The 22601-nt window shown below is 40.4% G+C and overlaps 1 protein-coding gene across 2 annotated transcripts in view; it reads left to right on the top strand.

Moving 5' to 3' along the window:
* Window positions 1–22601, top strand: part of SCD5 (stearoyl-CoA desaturase 5) — a 65004-nt gene that overhangs the window by 24707 nt on the left and 17696 nt on the right. For both annotated transcript variants that reach the window (XM_036762398.1, XM_036762399.1), the window contains exons 2-3: window positions 5754–5884; window positions 15307–15512. In XM_036762398.1, the coding sequence (XP_036618293.1) occupies window positions 5754–5884; window positions 15307–15512 (337 nt within the window). The remainder of the gene's footprint in view (window positions 1–5753; window positions 5885–15306; window positions 15513–22601) is intronic.

Below are 22601 nucleotides of genomic sequence, written 5' to 3'. Positions count from 1 at the left end.
GAGATCTCTGTTTTGATACAAAAATGTGTAGAATGAGACCTATATTTTCAGACATGGCCCTTGTATCAATTTGTTTTGCTTTTCTGTGCTTACTCCTTGAGAGGAAGAAGGTGGGGGAGTCATTGGAGGTGCCAGGAATGTAAAAAAAATAAGATTGCGTGTCAACAAGTTAAAAAGCAAAACAAACTTATGGCAATGCAAGAAGGATGGGGACAAGGAGATAGCAAAGGGGGAAGAGACGTCACTGGCCAATGTCAGAGGAGCTAATAGAAATCTTGAGGGTTTAATGGAAAGGAAGAAAATTCTGCAATCTGAATTTTAGTGATAAGCCTTCCAGAAACAATTTTTATTAATTTGGATTATTCTAATCTCAACATTTCTGCTGTGAGAGAGATAGAGGGTGGGGAGGGAAAGAGAGAGAGGAAGAGAGAAAGGAGGGGGGTGGGGGGAGGGGGAGGGGAAAGGAGAGAGAGAAGGAGAGGGAGGGGAAAGGAGAGGGAGAAGGAGAGGGAGGGGAAAGGAGAGGGAGAAGGAGAGGGAGGGGAAAGGAGAGGGAGAGGGAAGGAGAGAGACAGAGACAGAGACAGAGACAGAGACAGGGAGTGAGTGGGAGAGACTGGACTAAGCCACCCCACAATTCTGAAAATCTCTCCCTAATCTCTCCATTTTGGAGTTATAGTTATAGTATTTCCAGACAATAGACAAAATTCCATAATGAGATAAAAAAGTTAACTTTTTTTTCATTAAAGAGAACAATAGTCATTTAACTTTAAGAATCTCTTGTAGAATCATTTTCCTAGGGCCATGCAATCTGTCTTTGACCCCTCCCATTCAGGATTGTCCTTTCCACCTGGTTGAAGGTGAATTTAAGAGATACCTCCATTAGCCGAAGTAATCAAAAATACTTCTTCCCTCTCTTAGTCTGATAATTAGCCTAATTCAGTTAAGGTGAGTCAACCAAGGGCAGGAAAGCCAAGACACACAGATGAGGAGGGAAAGAGCTCCAGGAATGGAAGGCTGCCAATGACAAATGCCCGAAGCTGGGAGATGGAGCGTTGTAACTGAACACTCTGCTTAACAAACCTTTCACTGAAGCTCCATTAGATTTAGGAGGGGACTTTAAAAAGTGGGAGAGAATGCCCTTCCTTCCTGCCCTTGACTCCACTGCTGCATGCTCTGGATCAGTATTTGGCTAGTCAGCAAGGTCCCCTCTAAGGCTTTGGGCTGGTCTTTTTGTACCAGCATCATATTTCAGGCGCTTTTCTCCAAACAGAATCAGCTATGAACTACTCCTACTCTCCTAACTGTTAGGATGCCAAAGATGTGGGGAGGAGCCATGTTTTGTGTGGTCACATTGAAAACCACCAGGAAAGAAAAGGTAAATCTGGCAGTATAGGTTGTATTTGTCTCCTCTGGGGACTGAAATGAGCAGCGCTTGCAGTAGGAGGGGAGGACGGTCTAGGCATCTAGCCCAGGGGAGTGAGAATTGCATTGAAAGGCAGAGGACCTGTTTTTGAATCCCAGGTGTTATCTCTGTGACCTTAGGCAAATCGCTTACTTTCTCTGAAACCTCTTTTCCCTTGAATACAAGAAGAAAGGGTTGGATTAGGTGCCCACTAAGTTATCTTCAAGAATCGTAAAGATTTACTTTTTATTTCCTTAGTGATTTTCAGTGTGACTGCACAAAATACGGCTCTTCCCCATGTCTCTGGCACCTCTAACATTTATGAGAGTAGGCATACCCATTCCTGGTTCTGTTTGGAGAAATGAGCCTGAAATATGATGCCAGTACAAGTTACCTTCATGATTCTGTGTAATGACATACAGTAGGTTCTACGTGAGAACGTTCACACATAAATACTTGTATGTGAATGTCTTTAGTCAGAGAGAGATGGGGGAGGAATGCCCACTTCGCAGGCGTGCATAGCACATTTCATCAGGGTGTGTTATTTATAGAAGGGAATTTATATATAAGGGAATCTTATTTTTCATTTTTTAAAAAGGCAAATATTTGCTTAATACTCAATGAGGATCATTATCTTCGCTAAACAAGCTTAAAAAACTAAAACTAGTTTTTTAAAAATTGGCAACTAAATTTTACTTTAAAATACAAACTTTAAAAATGACAAATTCTTATGGCACTGATATATACAAATATAGAGTCAATTTTCATAATCTTTATCTTCAACTAGACACAGTGGTTAGAGAATAGGACCTGAAGTCAGGAAGATCTGAGTTCAAATGTGGACACTTACTAGCTGTGTGACCCTGGCTAAGTCACTTAACTTCTCTCTGCCTCAGTTGTCTCCTCTGTAAAGCAGGCTAATAATAATACTAATACTACTACTAATAATAAAAGCATGTACTTCCCAAGGCTGTTGTGAGGAACAAATGAGATAATATTTGTAAATATTTGTAAAGCACTTAACACAATGCCTGGCAAATAGTAAGCACTCTTTAAATGCTAGAATAGTTACTGTTACTAAACTAGATAATGAGCTAAGTGAAGAAAGCAGATTGAGGTTTCCTTGTCTTCCTGTACTAAAGAATTCAATGTTGCTGTACACTTAACTTTCGTACACCATTATAATGAACTGATGAAGCTAATTCTTATTCAATATGCAAAATTCAAAGTGAGTTGAGGTTATCTTGGGATATCATACACCTTAGACCATTTTTTGTATTTCTATACATGTTAAGTGAGAAGAGGCTCTTTCACATGAGCAGTCCGTAATAGATAAGCTTTGAAGAAGCCTGGAAAATGGAAGACCCATTCAGTTTCTTTAGCCAGTTAGGGCTCTCTGCTTTGGTTTGTAGTGCAACTTTTAGGAACAGACCCATCACAGCCCAGAAGCAATACCTCCTTAGCTTCCAAGTCATCCAAGGACACTTTAAATTTGTTGGCAATGATTCTTACATGATCTGTGCCAGTATCCAAACTCAGCAGTGTTCCCGCTGTGATCACAATTTTACGAGTCTCCCGTTAAAATTGCTGGTCAATGATAGTGAGCAAAGAATCTAGGAATGGACACAATGAAGTTATTTTCTCCTGCTCCCCTTTTACATCAACATAATTCTGGGACTCATGCATCATCCCTATGAGTAGGTTTTCCCCTCAGAACTTGGGGCAAGGAGTATATCGATAAGCAATGATAATTCTTTACAAACATATTCATACTGCCATTGAAAATAGATTGAGGGAATGTCTGGTTAAGATGGCAGCATGAAAAATCATACATGAGCCCAATCTTCCCATACATACTTCAGTAATGATCTAAAAAGGGCACCAGATTGAATTAAGGAACATCAGTAAATTCTTCCATGGAGCTACACAAGAAGTACTACACAAGAAGACGGCTAGAAATCAAGGACTCTATAAGAGAGTTACCTTTAGGGAAGTCTGCACAAGCACAGGAAAACAAGCCAGGAGTCCATAGAAGCTCTCTGACTAGGGATACCTGGAGGTGGGGGAGTGGGGAGGATGGAAGATCATAGCAATGTCCTGACCTGGAATATTTCTGGGAGACTAAGTGACCCCAGCACTCTAATTGGGCATGCTAAAGCCTTCCCATGCTCTGAGCAGACACATGGGATCAAGAGTCCAGGAAACTGAGATCAAGAGCAAATAGGACCTGAGCCTACTATTCAAGAGTATAGGGCCTGGGCTTGCCAAAAAGTACCAAATTAGGAGCTGAGGGCAGATATAAGAATAGAAGGCAGTAATCACTATAAAGAAATACTGAGGTCCAAAAGATGCCCCATAAATCACCCCAGGAGAATAGAGTAACTTTGCAAAAAATATAAGCAGAGCTTCAGAGAAAAAAATGGGCTAACCACATATACTACCTGGAAGAAATGGAGGAAGAGATTAAAAATAAATTATAAACCAAATAACTCTTGAATTAGAAGGAGAATAAATAGCTTAGAATAGAAGATTCTAACCATCTTCTAACCTTGTCCACGTGGTAGACTCCATAAAAATTAAAATAAGTCAAACAGAAATCAATGACTTCATGAGGTAATAAGAAATATTAAAGCAAAATCAAAAGATTAAAAAATAGGAGAAAATGTAAGATATCTATCAACAAAAATGATTGACCTGGAAAACAAGTCAAGGAGAGATAATTTAAGAATCACTGGACGCTCTGAAAACCACGACCAAAAAAGTGATGGGTGTCATATTTCAAAAAATCATGAAGAAAATCTCCATATTCACTAGAACCAGAGGGCTAAGCAAAAAGAGAATCTATGAAGAAATCCAAAAATAAAAATTCCCATCAATGTTGCAGCCAAAATCAAGAATTTCTAGGTCAAAGAAAAAATATTACAAACAGCCAGCAAAAAAGAATACCAAGGAACCACAATCAGGATCATATAATACCTGAGAGCAGCTACTATGAAAGAGAAAATCATGGAGATTTCGAAAAGCAAAAAATAAATGGTTACAATCAATGATAACTTATCCTACAATACTGAATATGCTCCTCCAGGGAAACCACCAGACCTCTGATGGAACAGAGGATTTTTAAGCATCCCCAATAAAGAGATCAGAGCTGAATAGAAATGCTAAAGTGCAAAAACAGGAGTCAAGAGAAACCTAGAAGTGAAAATACATTTGGGCAATTGGAAGGGAATAAGTAGTGATGAAATGTTTATATTATAATATGTTACACATTATAATATTAATATATGTTATAATAGAGATATTACCCTCAAGAATAACAGTCTTCAAGAATCACAGAGGGGATTAAATAAGACAAAGAGAGGGACTAGAATGTGGTTTTTGAGGATCTTAAAGCAGTAAAGAAAAGGGAAGGGAAAGGAAAACTCTAGGGAAGAAATGAGGAAGTAAAAATTGGAACTTATGATTTTTCTTAATTTTGCTAGAGTAGAAGAGCAAACAGAGGAAGTAGGATGAGATGGAGCCAAGATGGTAGATCTGGGGTAGCCACCCAGCTGAACTCTCCCAACATTTCCCTCCAAACAACTTTAAAATAACACTTCGAATCAAATTTCAGAGTGGCAAAGTGAAAAAAAAAGATCAGGGTGAGACATTTTGGTGGCCTAAAAAAACTTGAGAGGTCAGCAGGACAAGTCTATGGCACAGGGGTGGAGCCCAGTACACTAAGTGGTGGCAGCAATGGCATCCTCGTCAGCCGCTGCGATAGCAACTTTGGGAGTTCTCAGCCCCGAGAAGGTAAGGGGGACAGATTACTGGTCAAAAAAGAGGTCACAGAAGACCCCTTGTTGGCACTGGTTACACCTAGCCCTGATTGACAATTCTGTTGCCTATATGTAGTTCTGGGTTGCAGTTTCTGGGCTGAAGACCTATAAAAGCAGCCTGATTTGCTTTGCTACTCTGACATACGCCATCTGTAAAACACGTATTTGTGAGTGTAAAAGGGCAGGAGAGGATCCAAAGGGAGTTGATTTTAATGATTGAGTCTTAAACTCGTGCTAGCTTGGGCATGACTGTTATAGCCTCAACTGGGGAGAAAGAAAAGCATGAGAAGATGTGTGGAGTACAAAGGTTAGAGTTTCTCAGAGAAAGTTCTTTCTGTCGCCCTAGCACAAGTGGTAGAAAGCTACAAATCAATAGAAGGCTACAGTTTCTCAAGTTATCGATCCTTCATCGGAGAGTCTCCCCTTTTTGCCTGGATAATTTCATGAATCCTTTCTCAGTGGACTTAAAAAAGGAAATTTAAAAAATTCTTTATGATTTATGAGTATTTGCCTTTTGTTGTGTTTTGCAGCATACCTCTGTTTCCTCCTGACGGCTCTGGGGGTGACGGCTGGTGCGCATCGTTTGTGGAGCCACAGATCCTATAAAGCCAAGCTGCCACTGAGGATATTCCTGGCCGCTGCCAACTCCATGGCTTTCCAGGTGGGGGTTGGACTGTTGCACTTCTTGGCCCCCTTCCCCATACAAGTAGTTGCCAAGTTTTGTGGATTCTGCCTTCACAACATATCCTCACCATGGCTTATTTGTACATTCATAATTGCTTCCATGTTGTCTCTCCCCTTAGTGAGTTCCTTAAAGGCAAGGACTGATTGATTGCCTTTTGTCTTTCTTTATATTTAACACAGTGCTTGGTTCATAGTAGGTGCTTAACAAATGTTTATTGAGTGACTAGTTGCTCAAACTTCTCCCTCACCTCCATTCCCTTGTATGTGACAAGCCACCATGTCCTAGACATCTCCTTCTTTGTCTCACACAGCCACTCTACCATCATATCTCCTAACTTGTCTCCTTGCTTCCCATATCTCCCTTCTCCAAGCCATCCTTGCCTCAGCTGATAAAATAAACTTCCCAAGGCACAATTCCATCCATGTCACTCTCCTGCTCACAAACCTTTGATGGCTCCCCATTGCCTGCATGATAAAAAGAAAACTCTTTAGCCTGACATTTAAGGTCCAGCCTTATTCCCTTCAGAGATACCTTATTCCAGACTAGCCATCCCTTCCCCTCAATACTCCTTCTCTTGACTCTGTGTATTTATTCAAGCCATCCCCCTATGTCCATAATACATTCCATCTTTCAGAATCTTCATTTTCTTTCAGACTATCTAAAAACATCTGGGTGGCACAAAGGTCTGTAATCAGGAAGACCTGAATTCAAGTTTGTCCTCAGACATTTACTAGCTGTGTGACCTTGGACAAGTCACTTCCCCCATCTGCCTCAGTTTCCCATATGTCAAATGGGGATGATAATAGCACTTACTTCCAAGGGTTGTCGTTGTGAGAATCAAATGAGATAACATACGTAAAGTGCTTAGCACAGTTCCTTGCACATAGTAGGTGATTTATAAATGTTAGTTGTTGTTGTTATTATTGTTTTCGTGAAGCCTTCTCCAGTTGTCAGTGTGATGTTTCCCTCAGTTTTTTTCCTACTGTATTTATTTGTGCATATGTCATATGCCTAGTGGAGTATAAGTTACCTGAGGGCAAGAATTATTTTGCTTTTGTCTATGTGTCTCTAGCACCTGGCACACAACAGGAACTTAGGGGAAGAAGCAAATCTGAAAAAGATTTTGAAGCAAAAATCTCTAGGCTTATCACACATAAGGGGATGGAGGAGAGGGAAAAGGAAAAAAATCATTCCAAAGTTTCCAGGTAACTAGTGAGTCAGTCAATAAACACTTATTAAGCAACTACTATATTCCAGGCACTATGCTAAGTTCCAGGATACAAAGAAAGGCAAAAGTCCCTGTCCTCAAGGAGCTTCTAGTCTAATGAAGGAGACCACACGCAAACAAACTGTACAAACAAGCTATAGATGGGATAGCTTTGGAGTAATCAATGGAGGGAATTACTAGCATTAAGGAGATGGGGAAAGGCAATAGAATAGGGAAAAATTCTGCCGAAAATTTCTCAAATCTCTTTCCCATTTTACGTGAATAATCACCTTAAAAGTTGCTTCCTCCATCCAATCTCTCTTCAAATTTTTTTTTTTTTAGAAAAGTGTGGCATCTCAGTCATTCAGGAACTTTTTCATTTTGTCAGTGCCTTATCTTACATGACTTTAAAGGTGAGGTTGAAGAAACTGTATTAAAATAAGATTCCTGATAAATGCACCATCATCATTAATATAGCATAATAATATTTGTACTATTATATTTTGATATGTATATGTTAACTTTACAACATACAATTATTATTATATTACTGTTGTTTTGATTAGCAATTAATAATATTAACATATCTATATAATATTTATATAATACTTTAAGGTTCATGAAGCACTTTATATAAGTTATCTCATTGAATTCTCATGATAACCCCATTAGGTTGGTGCTTTTATTATCCCTGTTTTGCAGATGAGGAAACTGAAGCTGAATGAGGTTCATTGACTTGCCCAGGATCACAAAATAAGTGGTCAGGGCAGGATTTGAATTCAGGTTTTCCTGACTCAAGTCCAACACCAAGATCAGCTATTTTCTTCAAATATATACTTCAGTGGAGGCACTGGTTGATGCATGCTTATACTATAATACACAATATGTAAGCAGAATTGAGCAATCCAACTATTTTCCATTTGCTTGTGTAATAACCTTTCTGTAGTTGGGGAGAGCACCATAAGAGCATGCTGAGAAATGCTACCCACTGTCCTGATAGACCGAGAATCTGGTATTCTGTCAATCTGACTCTTGTCAGAACCAGGAATATTGTCAGAATATTGACTTACCTACCAATGAGAAATCTCTGACTTGGGCATCTTAAATTTTCTCAACCAAGACTTACCAAAATGCTTGTACTTGGTGGTCCTCCATTGGAAGACCACTGGAAGACCTCAAATAAAACTGAATATGCCCTCATGGTAACAGTAACCACATAAATTGTACATCGATGCTCCTTGCTGATATTAGGCAACAAGCAGTTACTTGTTTTCTTGAGGGTAGAGTTTTCCAAAAGGCTTAAAATGCTGCCAGGCCTTCGTTTGGGGACTTTCTGGGACATTTTTACAGATTGTCAAGTGCCAGGTATTATCTGGAGGGAAATCAGGGTTGAACCAAAATAAACAATTGAGTAAAGCACAGAATGTTCTTGTGAATGGCAAAATATTGGCATCTGAACTGGAGCAGATTAAGGCAGGCCTCTGGGACTGAAATAAAACATGTTCCAAGTGAAGTAGGCAGTTCCTAAAGAAGTGAGCCAGCAATGTGGTCTTCTTTTTGATCTGCTGGATAGAAGCTCCTTTCCTGGACAGGGTTTCATTGACTTATAAGATGTATATGTGAAACCTTTTCATCCAAATCTGTGCCCTCAAGCTTACGTGCTGGGGCAAGTTTCTGTCTTTCCATTGTCTAGAAAAAAAGGTATCAAGAGTATAAATGAGATTCCCATTAGTTTTGCCCCAAAGCCACCTGGCAGGCTTTCCTTTTTGGAAATTCAGGTGCTCTTAAAGGATAGTTTAAGGGACAGGAAAATTTCTGGACACTGTAATGTCTTTTCTGAAGCAATCATCCATCCCTAAGCAAGTTATTGGAAAACCAAAAGAATTAAACCACATGTTGAGGAGTAAAGTCAAGATGGCAGAGTACAGGTGGGGACACAGATGAACGCTCTCAACAAACTTGTGGACCCCCAGAACTAGCTGTGAAAACAGCAGCATGAAAAAGGCTGAAGTGCCTCCCCACCCCCAGGTGAGCAGAGTCCAACTTTAACATAAAGTTAAAAGTCAAGGAATAGCCTGGAAAAATGAACAAACAGCAACAACAACAAAAGAAACTGACCATAAAAAGCTACTACAGTGGCAGGGAAAACTAAGACATAAACTTAGATGAGGACAACAAGGTGAAAAGAGCTACAACCCAAACCTCAAAGAAAAATGCTAATTGGACCAAAATCCAATAAGAATTCCTGGAAGAGTTAAGAAAGAGTGATAAGGGAAAAAATGGGGAAAGAAATGAGAATTATGCAAGAAAATTATGAAAAGAGAATTCACAGCTTGGTAAAAGAGGAATAAAAATTACTGAAGAAAATAACACCTTGAAAAACAAAATTGGCCAATTGGAAAAAGAGGTACAAAAGCTCACTGAAGAAAATAATTCCTTAAAAATTAGGCTTAGGCAAATCAAAGCTAATGACTCCATGAGGGCAGGGACTGTCTTTTGTCCCTTTCAAGAAGCAATAAAACAAAGTCAAAAGAATGAAGATAGAAGAAAATGTGAAGTATCTCATTGGAAAAACAATTGGAAAATAGATTGAGGACAGATAATTTGAGATTTATTGGACTACCTGAGAGCTACAATCAAAAAGAGAGCCTAGACATCATATTTCAAGAAATTATAAAAGAAAGTTGCCCCAGTGTCTTAGATCTGGAGGTAAAATAGGACTATTACCCCACTAGACCTTCTTCCTGATCAAGATCAAAGCCATGCATAGGAATTCTTTCATCCTTGGCAAAAAAATTTGTGAGTGGGTTAAAGTTGGCTGTGGTGGTACTAGAGAAGAGAACAATTTGACCATCAGTTCATTTGTATTATGAATGGAAGGGGAGAAACATCCTCCAGTGATTCTACGTCCCATCCCTCAAAGGGTGTGCTAGAGTGAGGAGGTAGGTCCTTGGAGAAGGATGCCAGTGTGACAAGATCTGGGGGTCGTATCCTGGGCCTGGGCTATGGATTTTGACATACAGCAATGGGCAGGACTATGAGGCACAAGGTATGGGGTGGGGGTGAGGGAGGTCCTAGGCTACCTTGAGTAAAACTTGACTCTTTCCACATCACCAGCTTGAGGCAAAGCCCCACTCACCCCATCCTAGCTCTGCTTATGGTAAAACAAAAAAGAACCTCCTAAATTGACTGTTTGCAAACTCATCCCTGACCCTCAAGTAAAATTGAATACGCCTTTGTGGTGACCATAAACCGGCTTTACAGATAGTGTTTTTTTAAAATGCAATGAGCCTGCAATCTTATTCCCAGCTCTTTCTCACCCTCCAGACAAAATACTGGTGTGATAATTATCAGTTAGAACCAGAAATACATTCCCCAAGCTGTGAGCCATATTTTCCATCTTAATGGAGAAATTTTCTCTGCCCCAATTTCCCTGGTTTCCTTTAGGCTTTGGGACTCTACTAATTTTTTTCTGGCTAATTTTGAGAATTCTACCTCTCCTACCTTGCCTTTTGTAAATGGTATATATTATATTCATACTTTGTAGTCATATTATAACGAATAATATAATATTCCTGTTATATGTACAATACTCATACTATTTGGTCATACTATAATGAATAGGATGATATTCATATTCTGCGTATAGCATTCATGTTGTTATATTAATATAATATATAATAATATTTTATATTAATATGGTGTATTATAATAATATAATATGATATAACATAATATAATATAACATTACATAATATGATATAATGCAAAGTAATGCAATATAATACAATATAATATAATAACATGAGCCATAGTGTTGTACTAAATAGAATAGCTTATACTCCTGCAGAAATCGAGAGACTTTGTTAAGGACCAAAGAGACCCTGGGCTAGATTTGCATTCCAAAGATCATAGGAAATCCTGGGGCTGGACTGTTTTAGAGGTGTTCTGAGAATCCATAAGCATTTATTAAAGGTCTACTATGTGCCAGGCACTGTGCTAAGTCCTGGGGATACAAAAAGAGGCAAACACAGTCATGGTCCGAGAAGGATTTTCATCCAAAATTTGGACACTACCAGCAGGCATACAGAGAGACAGATACCACTGAGACATGAATGGATTACTGCGAGGATGGGCAAGTAAGAGAAGGAAAAACAGTGGGTGGCAGGAATGGACTAAAACCCGTGGCTGTGGCGGTTTGAAGAGAATGACAGTCAGAAGCTCCTTCTCCGTTCATTTCCTAGGGGACAACCATCAAGATGGGGGACCCGGGATCCTAACATGTTTCTTTGACAATCCTCAGAGCGACTGGAAAGAGAGTGGATGGAGACTGAGAGAAAGACGTGACCCTGGCTGTGAAATTCATCACAGACTTCTACAGCTTATTGGAAGCTCATTTATATCTTCCGTCACTTTTTTCTAGATGGCTTGCAGTCCGGAAGACTCAAGGGCACATCTGGGCTCAGATATTTGTGACTCCAAGCAAACCCGTTAATCCCCTTCAGTCTGTTTCCTCGTTTGTTAAAGGATGACTTTTACCATCTCAGCTGCCCTTCTGTAGACAGAATGTACAAAGGTGGAGATGAAGCTGGTCTTCCCAATCTTGCCCCTTTCTACCTTTTCAGGCTTCTTATACTTTATCTCCCTTAATGCACTCTGCAAATGATCCAGCAATGTTAGCTTTCTTGTTTCTCACATGCTGACACTTCATTTCCCTGCCTTTGACAGGCAAAGGAACATGCCCTCTCCATTCCATGGCACAAGGTGTTCCCTCCTCCCTCCTACTTTTTAGAATTCCTAGTTTCTTTTAAAGCTCAGTTCTTCTCCAGGAGAAGTCCATGATCTCCAGCAGCTAATGCCACCCTGCCAAAGTAAGTCATCCTGTAATCACAGAGGGATCTCTCTCTTGGTCGTTGCTGGCAAGATTCTTGCCAGATTCCTCCTTCGTGGACCAATCTTTCACTCAGAAGATGGTCATCCACCTGAGAGCCAGTGTGGCTTCAGAAAGGGCTGAGGAATGGTTGATAGGGTGTTTGCTACCCAACAACTCCAGGAGAAATACCAGAAGCAGAACAGAGGTCTGTATACAATTTTCATCGACCTGACCAAGGCCTTTGATACTGTCAGTCATGAGGGCTTTTGCAAGATCGTAGAAAAATTTATTTGCCCAGAGAAGTTCATCAGTACTGTATGCAAGTTCTATGATGGCATGGGCAGCTAGGTGGTGCAGTGGACAGAGTTCTGGGCCTGGAATCAGGAAGACTCATGTTCGTGAGTTCAAATCTGGCCTCAGATACTTACTAGCTGTGTGACCTTGGAAAAGTCACTTAACCCTGTTTGCCTCAGTTTGCTCATCTGTAAAATGAACAGGAGAAGGAAATGGCAAACCACTTCAGTACTTTTGCCAGGAAAACCCCAAATAGGGTTACATAGAATCAGACACAACTGAAAAGAATAGACAACATCCATGACGGCATGTTTGCACAGGTTCTGGACAATGGATGATGCTCTTGCACTTTCCCAGTTAACAATGAAGTGAAGCAGTGTCGCGTGCTTGATCCCATGCTTTTTAACATGATGCTTTCAGAGATGTTGTTAGATGCCTTCAACAAGGATGACAGCATCCTTGGTAAATTATTTAACTTGAAAAGGCTACAAGCCAAGACTAAAGTGAAAGGAGAGCTGGTGTACAACTTTTTGTTTGCAGACGATTGTGCACTCAATGCAGCCTCTGAAGCTGAGATGCAACAGATTTTCGAAAGATTCTTTGCCACTTGTGCTAATTTTGACCTGATGATTAACACTGAGAAAATAGAGATTCTCCACCAGCCAGCACCACACCATCCATATGTGGAAACATAGATTACAGCCAATGAAGAAATCTTGAATGCTGTGAATAAGTTTACTTATGTTAACAGTATACTTTCCAGGGATGTATGACAAGGTTGACTCATGCATTGCCAGAGCTAGCTCAGTGTTTGGGAGGCTCCAAAAGAAAGCGTGGGAGAAAAGAGGTTTTAGCTGCCTACCAAACTGAAGGTCTACAGAGCCATAGTGCTGACCTCATTGTTGTATACCTGTGAAACCTGAACAGTCTACCAGTGCCATGTCAGGAAACTGAATTGCTTCCACTTGAATTGTCTTAGGAAGACTCTGAAGATCACCTTGCAAGATAAGGTACCAGACATTAAGGTCCTTTCTGGAGCCGAACTGGCAAGTATCCAAACGCTACTGCAGAGAGTTGCAACTCTGATGGGCTGGCCACGTTGTTCAAATGCCAAAGCCACATTTGCCTAAAAGACTATTTTATGGAGAACTCACACAAGGCAAGTGCTCACACAGAGGTCTGAACCAGCAATACAAGGACACTCTCAAGGTCTTTCTGAAGACATTTCTTATCAATTTTAAGACATGGGAGACACTGGCAAAAGACCACCCAACATGGTGTGCCCCCATCAAAGAAAGTGCTGTGCTCTATGAGGGAAGGAGAATTGCTTGCAGTAGCTCAAAAGAAATGTGAGATGTGCAGATTTAAGCCATCTCCACTCCAAATATTTATATGGATTACTTGTGCCCAACCTGTGGTAGAGCTTTCTGAACTTGTATTAGTCTGATCAGCCACAGTTGATCACTGTGGGTTTTCATGGAAACCCAGAGCCACAACGAACATTCTTTTCACATGGGGAAGGGAAAGGGACACACTCACTGACTCCAACATAGTGATATCATTTTGGTCTTCTTCAAGTACAAAGCACAACAACCAACCAAACTTGTATTAAAGTATTTCTTTCATACACAGTTTACATATATGTGCTGTTTATGCCCTATAGAATCCAAGATCCCCCCCTCCTTCTGGGGGTATCTTTAGCCCCAAGTATAGTGCCTGGAATACAGCAGGTATTTGATAAATGCTTACTGATCAATTTTGATCAGAGGTATGAAAGAATGCCTTGCAAATAGAGCAGTTCACTTCTTTTTTAAATAGTTGAAGCAGACCGATAGATACTGGATAATGGCAAATACCTATGAGAAAATTATTGAGAAAGTTCTAGGCAAGGTGTGGTGGCTCATGCCCTTTATTCCCTACTGTTGGGGAGGTTGAGGCTGGTAGATGTCTTGTGTTTGGGAGTTCTGAGTTTTAGTCAAAGCTGTTTTTTGCTTAGTAGGGAGCTAGTTTGGTGAGGTCCCAGGAGCACAGAGGTACTGGACTGCCTAAGGTGGGGTGAATAAGCCCAAGGCAGAAAAATAAAGCCAATTAAAGCTATTGGGATAGGTCCCCTGAGCAGCTGTGATACTTCTAACCTGGGCAAGACAGGGAGCCTCAGACTAAAAAAAAATGCTAGGTATTAATTATGATGTAAGAGATTATTGCTATTAATATTTTCCTTGTTAATTATTTACATACTATTCTCTTATTAAATTTACTGGTTCTTAATCCAATTTGCTTTTCCCAAAATTTCTAGTATGTTTGCAACCAACATGTAACTAAGGTGAAGCATCTGGAGCTTTATACCAGGGTGGACCATGTAGAAGGCACAGAAAGCAACTTCCCTCAGAGGACGAGGGGCTTCCTCCCTTTCTGACTCTGCCCATGACAGCCTCTCTGGAAGTCTTTTTTCTCTGTCCAATATCCTCTCTAGCAAGGGAGCCACACTTCTCATTAGGGGACTGACTTTCAGAAGGGCAGAAACCCCAGGGTTTCCCAGGTTTTCTGTACATTGCCCCTTACCACACTCAGAGATATGCTGGTAAATATTTAACAATCTTCTCTTTAAAAAAGTATACACAGCACACTTTTAAATTTAATCTACATTGTCAACATTTTCTCAAGTCTAGAAAATCAACAATTAAAAAAATAAAGCCTTGATTTATGTTTGCTGATTTGAGAGATGTAAATGCTGACATTGAAAATTTAACAATTGATTCTTTCAAGCCGGTTAGAGTTGGCTCCAGCATACATCCTGTCTATCCCTCAGGTGAGTGTGTCCCTTGCCCTTCCAAGTGTGAAAAGAATGTGAGTTGTGGCTCTGGGTTTCCATGAAAACCCACAAAAATACTCCAAGGCCAGGGTGTGTGGCAGGGATGGAAGCGAAATAAGGAGAATGAGACTGGGGATGAAGGAAAGAACCTCGGAGAAGGAAGCTTGGGGATTTCTTTCTCTTTCTTCAACGTGCCCTCTCTCCCCTTACAGAATGACATCTTTGAGTGGTCGCGGGACCATCGAGTGCATCACAAATACTCCGAGACGGATGCTGACCCCCACAATGCACAAAGGGGCTTTTTCTTTTCCCATATTGGGTGGTTATTTGTTCGGAAACACCGAGATGTCATCGAGAAAGGGAGGAAGCTAGACCTCACCGACCTCCTTGCTGACCCAGTTGTCCGACTCCAAAGAAAGTAAGTGAACTGATGTCATGAAGGGTCTTTCTCACATAAGGGGCTAAGACAGCAGAGCTCTGGGCAGTAACTCCCCGGAGGAGTCCCTTTTTGTAAAATAAGGCGTGTTTTAAAATTCTCTGGAAGGGGATCATTATTATTTGATTTCACTTTAGGAAATTTCTTCCTATTAGGCAATTTGCTCTGTTGCAATTTTAAATTCTAATTAATTTCCTTCAGGACTAATTTCGTTTTCCCCTTTAGGTGAATTTGCACAACTCATTTTGCTAGGTAGAATTTACAATCTTCTCTCCTTCCATCTCCTGCCCGCTGTCTCATTCCCCTAGAACCTGCTGAACATCCTCTCCACGACTCTTAATCCCTTTATTTCTCTACATTCTTCTAGTCCATTTGGGATTACCTGAGCCAGGGGTGTATGGAACCAACTAGAGCTGATTATTACATTTTTAGTGTCAACATTAACACTTCAAAAGAGGCCAAAGCTACAAATGAAGGCTTGATGTATTGTTTTATTGATTGTCCAGACCAGGGGGTCACTCAAACTATGGCCCTGAGGCCAAATCCTGTTGCCCCTGGCTTTTGTACTCACCGAAAAGCTAAGACTGGTTTGTAAATAAAGTAGATTCCTCTGGTTTACATTTGAGAAAGTGATGGAGGAAATGTTAGCAGTTCAGATTAAGCTTAAAAGTGGATCTTGGTTTTCAAGGAGCTGGTTGTTAAACATTTACCAGCACACCTCTGGTCACCTCTGGCTCTTTCCTTCTCTCTTTCCCCTCCCCTTCATCTAATAGGTTACCAAGTGTTACCGATTCTTTTTCTGGTTGTTGTTTTTTAAATTTATTTTATTTTGTTTTCAGGTAAGCATCCTCTCCCTCTCTCCTTCCTCCATTGTGAAAGCAATTCAAGCAAAATAAATTTCTTTGTTTCAGCCAATGCCTATTGATCCTATTTCCATTCTCTCCTTCTCACTCAGGCTGCCGTCACCCACATTCAGATTCTTGTCACTTCTCAGCTAAAATTATTGTAAAAGCCTTTAACCGGTCTCCCTGCCTCCAGTGTCTTCCCTGTCTGCGTTCCCTTTATAGAAAACACATCTGTCCCAACATATTATATTCCTGTTCAAAAATGTCGCTGGTTCCCTGTTGCCCAATAAGATAAATGCCAAGTCTCCTCGCCTGGTTTTCCACAGTCTGTCCCTAACCCACCTTTCCAGCCTTATTGTGTGCTACTCGCATTCACAAACACTGTTCCCATCAAACTGAGCTGCTAACTGTTCTTCAATCTTGCCTACTGCTTTTCTGTCTCTGAATGTTTGAGCAAGTCAGCCCTCACACCTGGAGACTCATCTCTTCCTTAGAAGTCTTTTCTTCTTTCGAGGTCCAGCTCAGAGGCCACCTCTTCCGTGATATCTTCCCTGACACTCCTTAGCCCAACAAAACATCCCTCTCTTTCTTTGATTTTCCCTCAAATTTTATTAGAGAATTTTGCCAGGATCTCTGCTCCAAGTCAATGAAAACTGGTTTCCCTAGTTATACCCCAGTTCCCAAGATGCATGTACACTAAGGCTTAACTCCCCCAGAGACCACACATTGCTCCCCTCCCTAGGTGCTCAACCTTCTGTGGCACATTGTTAGGTTTCCTGGGTCTCTGTTCCTCATTCCATATTAGTCATCTCAGAAAACACCCTGATTTCCATGGTCTCCAGACTGCCCCACAACCTTGCCTCACCACAATGGGGCAGTCTCCTCCTAAAGCTGCATTGCTCTTTATCTCAAACACTATAAAATTTTGTGGTGAGTGGCTTGAGGGCCTTGGGTCATCTCATATCTGAATGAGGCGGTTGCCTGTGGAGCTGGGGACAGTGTGGGGGAGGGGCCACCCACCTCAGCTGTTTCCCACTAGCATCCATTCTCCTACCATGACTGTCTTTCTATCTCTTCAGGACCTGCTTCTTCTCCTTTCGCCCTGGGTCTCCTTTGCATCGAAGTGATTTGTGTGCAGTTCAGCTCAGCTCTCCCCCCATTAAAGGCTTCTTTAGGTTCAATATTGTCATTTTTTCATTTCTTTTTATTACTCACACATAGTATAAGAGAAGCCCTAATTTAGTGTTTGTTGAACTGCAATCAGCATGCAACTAATAATGTTATATAACCTCAAGTTTAAGGAAAGTGCTGAACAAACATGAGCAGAATATTTTTATGGTCAATGATTCTTTTGGACAGTCAGACTCCAGATTAATTGTGGCTTCTCAGGTCATGGTAATTTCAAAGCTCCTTCTATTTCAGTCATATGAATCAAGCCAGATAGCAACATCCTCTGGGCTTATTTGATTAAACAAAAAGGAGGCTTATTTTAAATATCTTTTCTCTTTAGGAAATATGATAGGCTGATTTAATAGGTATATGCTGAAGACCGACATACCCAGAGGTTATTTCTAAATGTAGCTAAAGGAACATTGAGGTTACTTCGGAGACTCCTCTAAATAGAGCTCAGGGAACTTTTCTCACTGCCTCCCTGACAGCCAAAGTGGACTGAGGTAGCTAAAGATCATCCAAATATTCATCTTCATGGGTACAGATTTAAGAAGTGGAAAGGATCCCAGAGATCATACAACCATCTCATTTTACTGCTGAGGAAACTGATGCCCAGAAGAGTGACTTCAGAGAATCATGGGACTTGAGATGAGAAGTTCAGGCCATTTCAGGGCCAAACCAATCATTTTTAGGTGGAGAAACTGAGCCCCATGGAGGTGAAATTGCCCAGAGTCACACAGAGAATAAGCTAAAAAGGCAGGATTTGAACCCAGGTTCTTGAACTTCAGAGTCAGCACTCTTTAGGTTGTTCTAATTAAGTAAACAGCCAGGACTAGAACCCTGGGGCCCATTTCTGAAGTAAGTGCTCTATACTATTACACCAAACTTTCTGTAAGGGGCTTGATTGTAAGATCCTTGAGGGCAGGGATTGTCTTTTGCCTGTCTTTGTATCCCCAGCAGAGTGCCTGGCATATACTAGGTACTTAATAAGTGCTGGTCAGCTATCTAGCTGAGAGTGAAGGAAGACAGGGAAGCTTGGAGGCAGAAATGAGGAAGAAGAGAGTTGGGGATGTAGCCAATGAAAATGTATGGAGTCTGGAGATCAAGTGTCTTATGTCACTGAAAGCCTGTGTCACTAGATGGAAAAGTAGATGGAAGTGAGGAAGGTGTAAGAAGACCAGAAACAAAGTAACCATGCTCTGAAGGGCTGTGAAGGTTATAAAGACCAGCTTACAAAAGCCAAACAGGATCTTATATTTTGATCCTGGAAATAGTAGGGACTCACTGGAGTTGATTGAATATGGAGATGTAGCCAAAGACTCCAGTTCTCTTTGGTGTTTTAGCTCCCAAGTCACACTGTTCTTTGTAAGGTGTTGTTAGTCTTTAGGGAACATGTTTACAATTCAGACAGGTGTTATTTGGACTATTTCCAATCACCCTAATCCCAGGAGCAAAGAAAACACAGCAGTAGAGGCATTAAGATTTTCCTTCAACTGCTATTTCTAAGAAGACTCCTCCTATAGCATTATATTCTCTTAAAGATTAAATAAATATTTAATGTAGTATTAAAAGGAATTGTTTGTTTTCTTAAAGAAAAAAAGATCAGGGGACTTTGCTGTGAAAGAAAAACTATTTTCTAGTTTTGTTTTTTTAAATGGAGAGGATGTTGGTGTTCTTTCATTGTGAACGTTCTCCAATGGCATTATTAAATCATGTCCAGAGAGACAGAGCTAATGGTGATTGAGATCCAGAGAGCAAAGCCTGTTAGAGCATGAGGAGAAGGGAAAATTAATTTTCATCTTTGAGAGGTCCAGCAGATTGGAACGCTAAAGAGAAATACACACTACAGAGGCTGAACAATAAATCACAAGTCAACTAATGATGAGAGAGGGGCTGTCACCAGTATCTTGGTTAGACTTGTTTGGTTGTTGAGGACTAACATGAAATCACCTTCTGATTCTCAGACGGTCAACGAGCATTTATTAAGTACCTACTATGTGCCAGGCAAAGAGCTAAGTTCATTTCAGTCATTTTTCAGTCTAGAATCTTATCACTTCCCAGGGTTGTTGTGAAAATAAATTGAGATAATATTTGTAAAACACTTGCAGGCCTTAAAATACTATTTAGATGCCAGCTGTCATTATTATTATTATTATTTATTGAATCTCAGTATAAGGTCATGATGTCTATTTCATTGTCACTGTAGAGAAAATAGTCAGAAAGCTTCTGGTTAAGATGGCAACATGAAGTCTCCTAATGAAATCCAATACCCTTTGACAAACACCAGAGCAAAGATGTTAAAAGCCCAAAATGAAACAATGATGAACAAAAACCAATGATGAACTATAGTAAACTCATCTCTCTGGTCTGGTACTTTCCAAGATGACAGTCAGAAAACTGTAGGCCCTTTGAGCAGGGGTGCACGGGGTGTTTAGGGACAGCCCAGTATTCTGTCATGGGGCCTAAAGGCAGCCAAATCTTAGACTATTGGAACACTAATAGGGGACAGAAACAGTAGATCTCTACAGGGAGTTGAGGTGAGCAGTGCATACATGCCTCAGAGCCCTCTAAGTGGCCAGTCCCCCAGCAGAGCTGAAGAGGTGTCCAGACATGGCTCTAGCCCAGTCTAGATGCTCTAGTTGCAAAATTCAAGCAGTGGCCATTTTTTTCAGGATGGAGGAGGGCTCTGAGACCTTACTGAGGTCCACTCCATGTGGGTTTCTCACTTATCCCTCACTGAAAATCAGAGAGAGAGAGAGAGAGAGAGAGAGAGAGAGAGAGAGAGAGAGAGAGAGAGAGAGAGAGAGAGAGAGAGAGAGAGAATGAATTATTATTCCACTTCTCAACTTGAGAAACCAATGCAACCCTCTTCCTATTTGTCACATTTGTCCATATTCCTAGTTCCATGTAGGTCTCTGAGTTTCTAAGGAGGTTCAGGGATTATCCTTTCAAGTGAGTGGTTCCCTTAGGGCTAGGCACCACAGTCACAACAAAGTCCAAATGACACGGTTTCCATCAGCCACCCACCCAGCATAAGAAAAATTCCAGAGAGTTCCTTCAGCCTAGTGTTTAGACAATCCCCAAATCCCAACCTTTAAGTGAGGCACAGCTAGTGGCCTTGAGATCAATTATTATTCCCAATATAAAACTTATACAAATTCAGCTAATGAGTTTATAACATTTATTGTCGTCAGGGCAAGGTTTTTTAAAAGACACATCTGTCTCTGGTTGCTGCATGTCTACAGAGAGTTGATTCTCTAATGCTCCTGGGACAATGACAGGAGAATGATAGTGAGTGGCCAGCACAAGAAGGATTACTAGAAACATGAAATAATACATATGACTCACCTTCCACTGCATGCTACTTCCTTTATTTCAATATGACCATTACTGGGCCACCTGTAGTAGTTCAGACCTGACTCAGGCTGGGTTGGTAGTTCAAATTCAAGACTGAAATGAAGTGAGACACTTGTAAAACATGTCACAGTTGGCAAAAAAGTTTATGAACCATAGCAGGGAAAGGTTTATGTACCATAGAAGGGAAAGGATATTTATTTTTAATTTTTTTATTTTGAATTTATTTATTTTTAGTATATAACATTCAGTTCCACAAGTTTTTGCGTTTCAAATTTTCTCCCCTTCTTTCTCCTCCCCCTTCCCCACCCAAGAGAACATGCAATCCAATATAGGTTCTATATATACCTTCACACTAAACATATTTTCACACTAGTCAAGTTGTAAAAAAGAATTATAACCAATGGAATGAGCCCCTGTTAACTCTTCATGTACTGACTTTTTGGTACAGAGACAACCAGGAAGGTACATTAATGGCACATGCCTTTAGACCCCTGAACCAATTAAATCTTAAGATGATTTCAGTATCTTTAAGGAAAAATTAGTCTAGTCTGAAGGAGGTGGACCTTAGAATATTGCTCTTTATCACATTTCCCCACAGCCATTCCTTATAACAAAGATTTAGAAGGAAAGAGGAAAAAAACAATTTAGCAAAAGTTAGTCATTAAACATTTATTAAGCACATTACTATATGCTAGGCACTGTGCTTGGGATACGAAGAAAAGCAAAAGACAATCTCTGCCCTCAAGGAGCTTACAATCTAATCGGAAAAACAAGCAAAGAAATATGTACACACAAACTATATATAAGATAAATAGGAAATAGCGAACAGAGGGAAGACACTAGAATTAAGAGACTGGAAAAGGCTTCCCGCTGAAGGTAGAATTTAAGCTGATGGAAGCCAAGGAAGCCACGAAATGGATCTAGGGAAGGAGAGTGTTCCTGGAATGGGGGTCAGCCAGCGGAAATGCCCCAGACTGAGAGATGGAGGCTCTTGTTTATGAAACAGCCAGGAAGCCAGTGTCACTGAGTGGAAGAGTATATGTCACGGGATAAGGTGTAAGAAGGCTATAGGGTAAGGTGGGGTGGCACAGGTGTTGGGTTAGTTATAAAGGACTTTGAACATCAAACAGAGGATTTTGTATTTGATCCTGGAGGTGATAGGGAATCACTGGAGTTTGCTGAGTAAACGGACATGGTCAGACCTGTGCAACCATACTATGCCTGATGTCACAGTATATGAAATATTCCATACCCTTAGTTTGCCCATGAACAAAAAAAAAATCTCTTTCCTAGTAGTTTGTGTATATGGGCTTATCCAATATTAAACTGTTGTGTAGTTTGGGCTCTAGATCTTGGCTATCTAGATCTAGCCGATTTCATTTATCTACTTTTCTGTTTTCTAACTAGTACAAGAGAGTTTTGATATTTCCTGCCTTGAAATATAATTTGCAAGCTGGTAGTATCAAACCCCTTTCTTCCTCTGAAACTTTTGACTTTTTATTCTCCAAGTGAATTTTTTAAATGTTTTGTTTACTTCTATAAAGTATTCCTTTATTAATTTAATTGGTATATAATTAAATCTGTAGAATAATTTGAGTGTTATTACTTTACTAGGCATGACTTATTGAAGATCTAGCTAATTATTTAGGTGCTCTTTTTTCAGGGAATTGCTTCATAGTTATATTTATATAAGCCCTCC

Source organism: Trichosurus vulpecula, chromosome 6, assembly GCF_011100635.1.
Source record: "Trichosurus vulpecula isolate mTriVul1 chromosome 6, mTriVul1.pri, whole genome shotgun sequence".
Classification (NCBI taxonomy): domain Eukaryota; kingdom Metazoa; phylum Chordata; class Mammalia; order Diprotodontia; family Phalangeridae; genus Trichosurus; species Trichosurus vulpecula.
The sequence above is the reverse complement of the archived record's forward strand: the minus strand, read 5'-3'. Positions and strand labels throughout refer to the sequence as shown.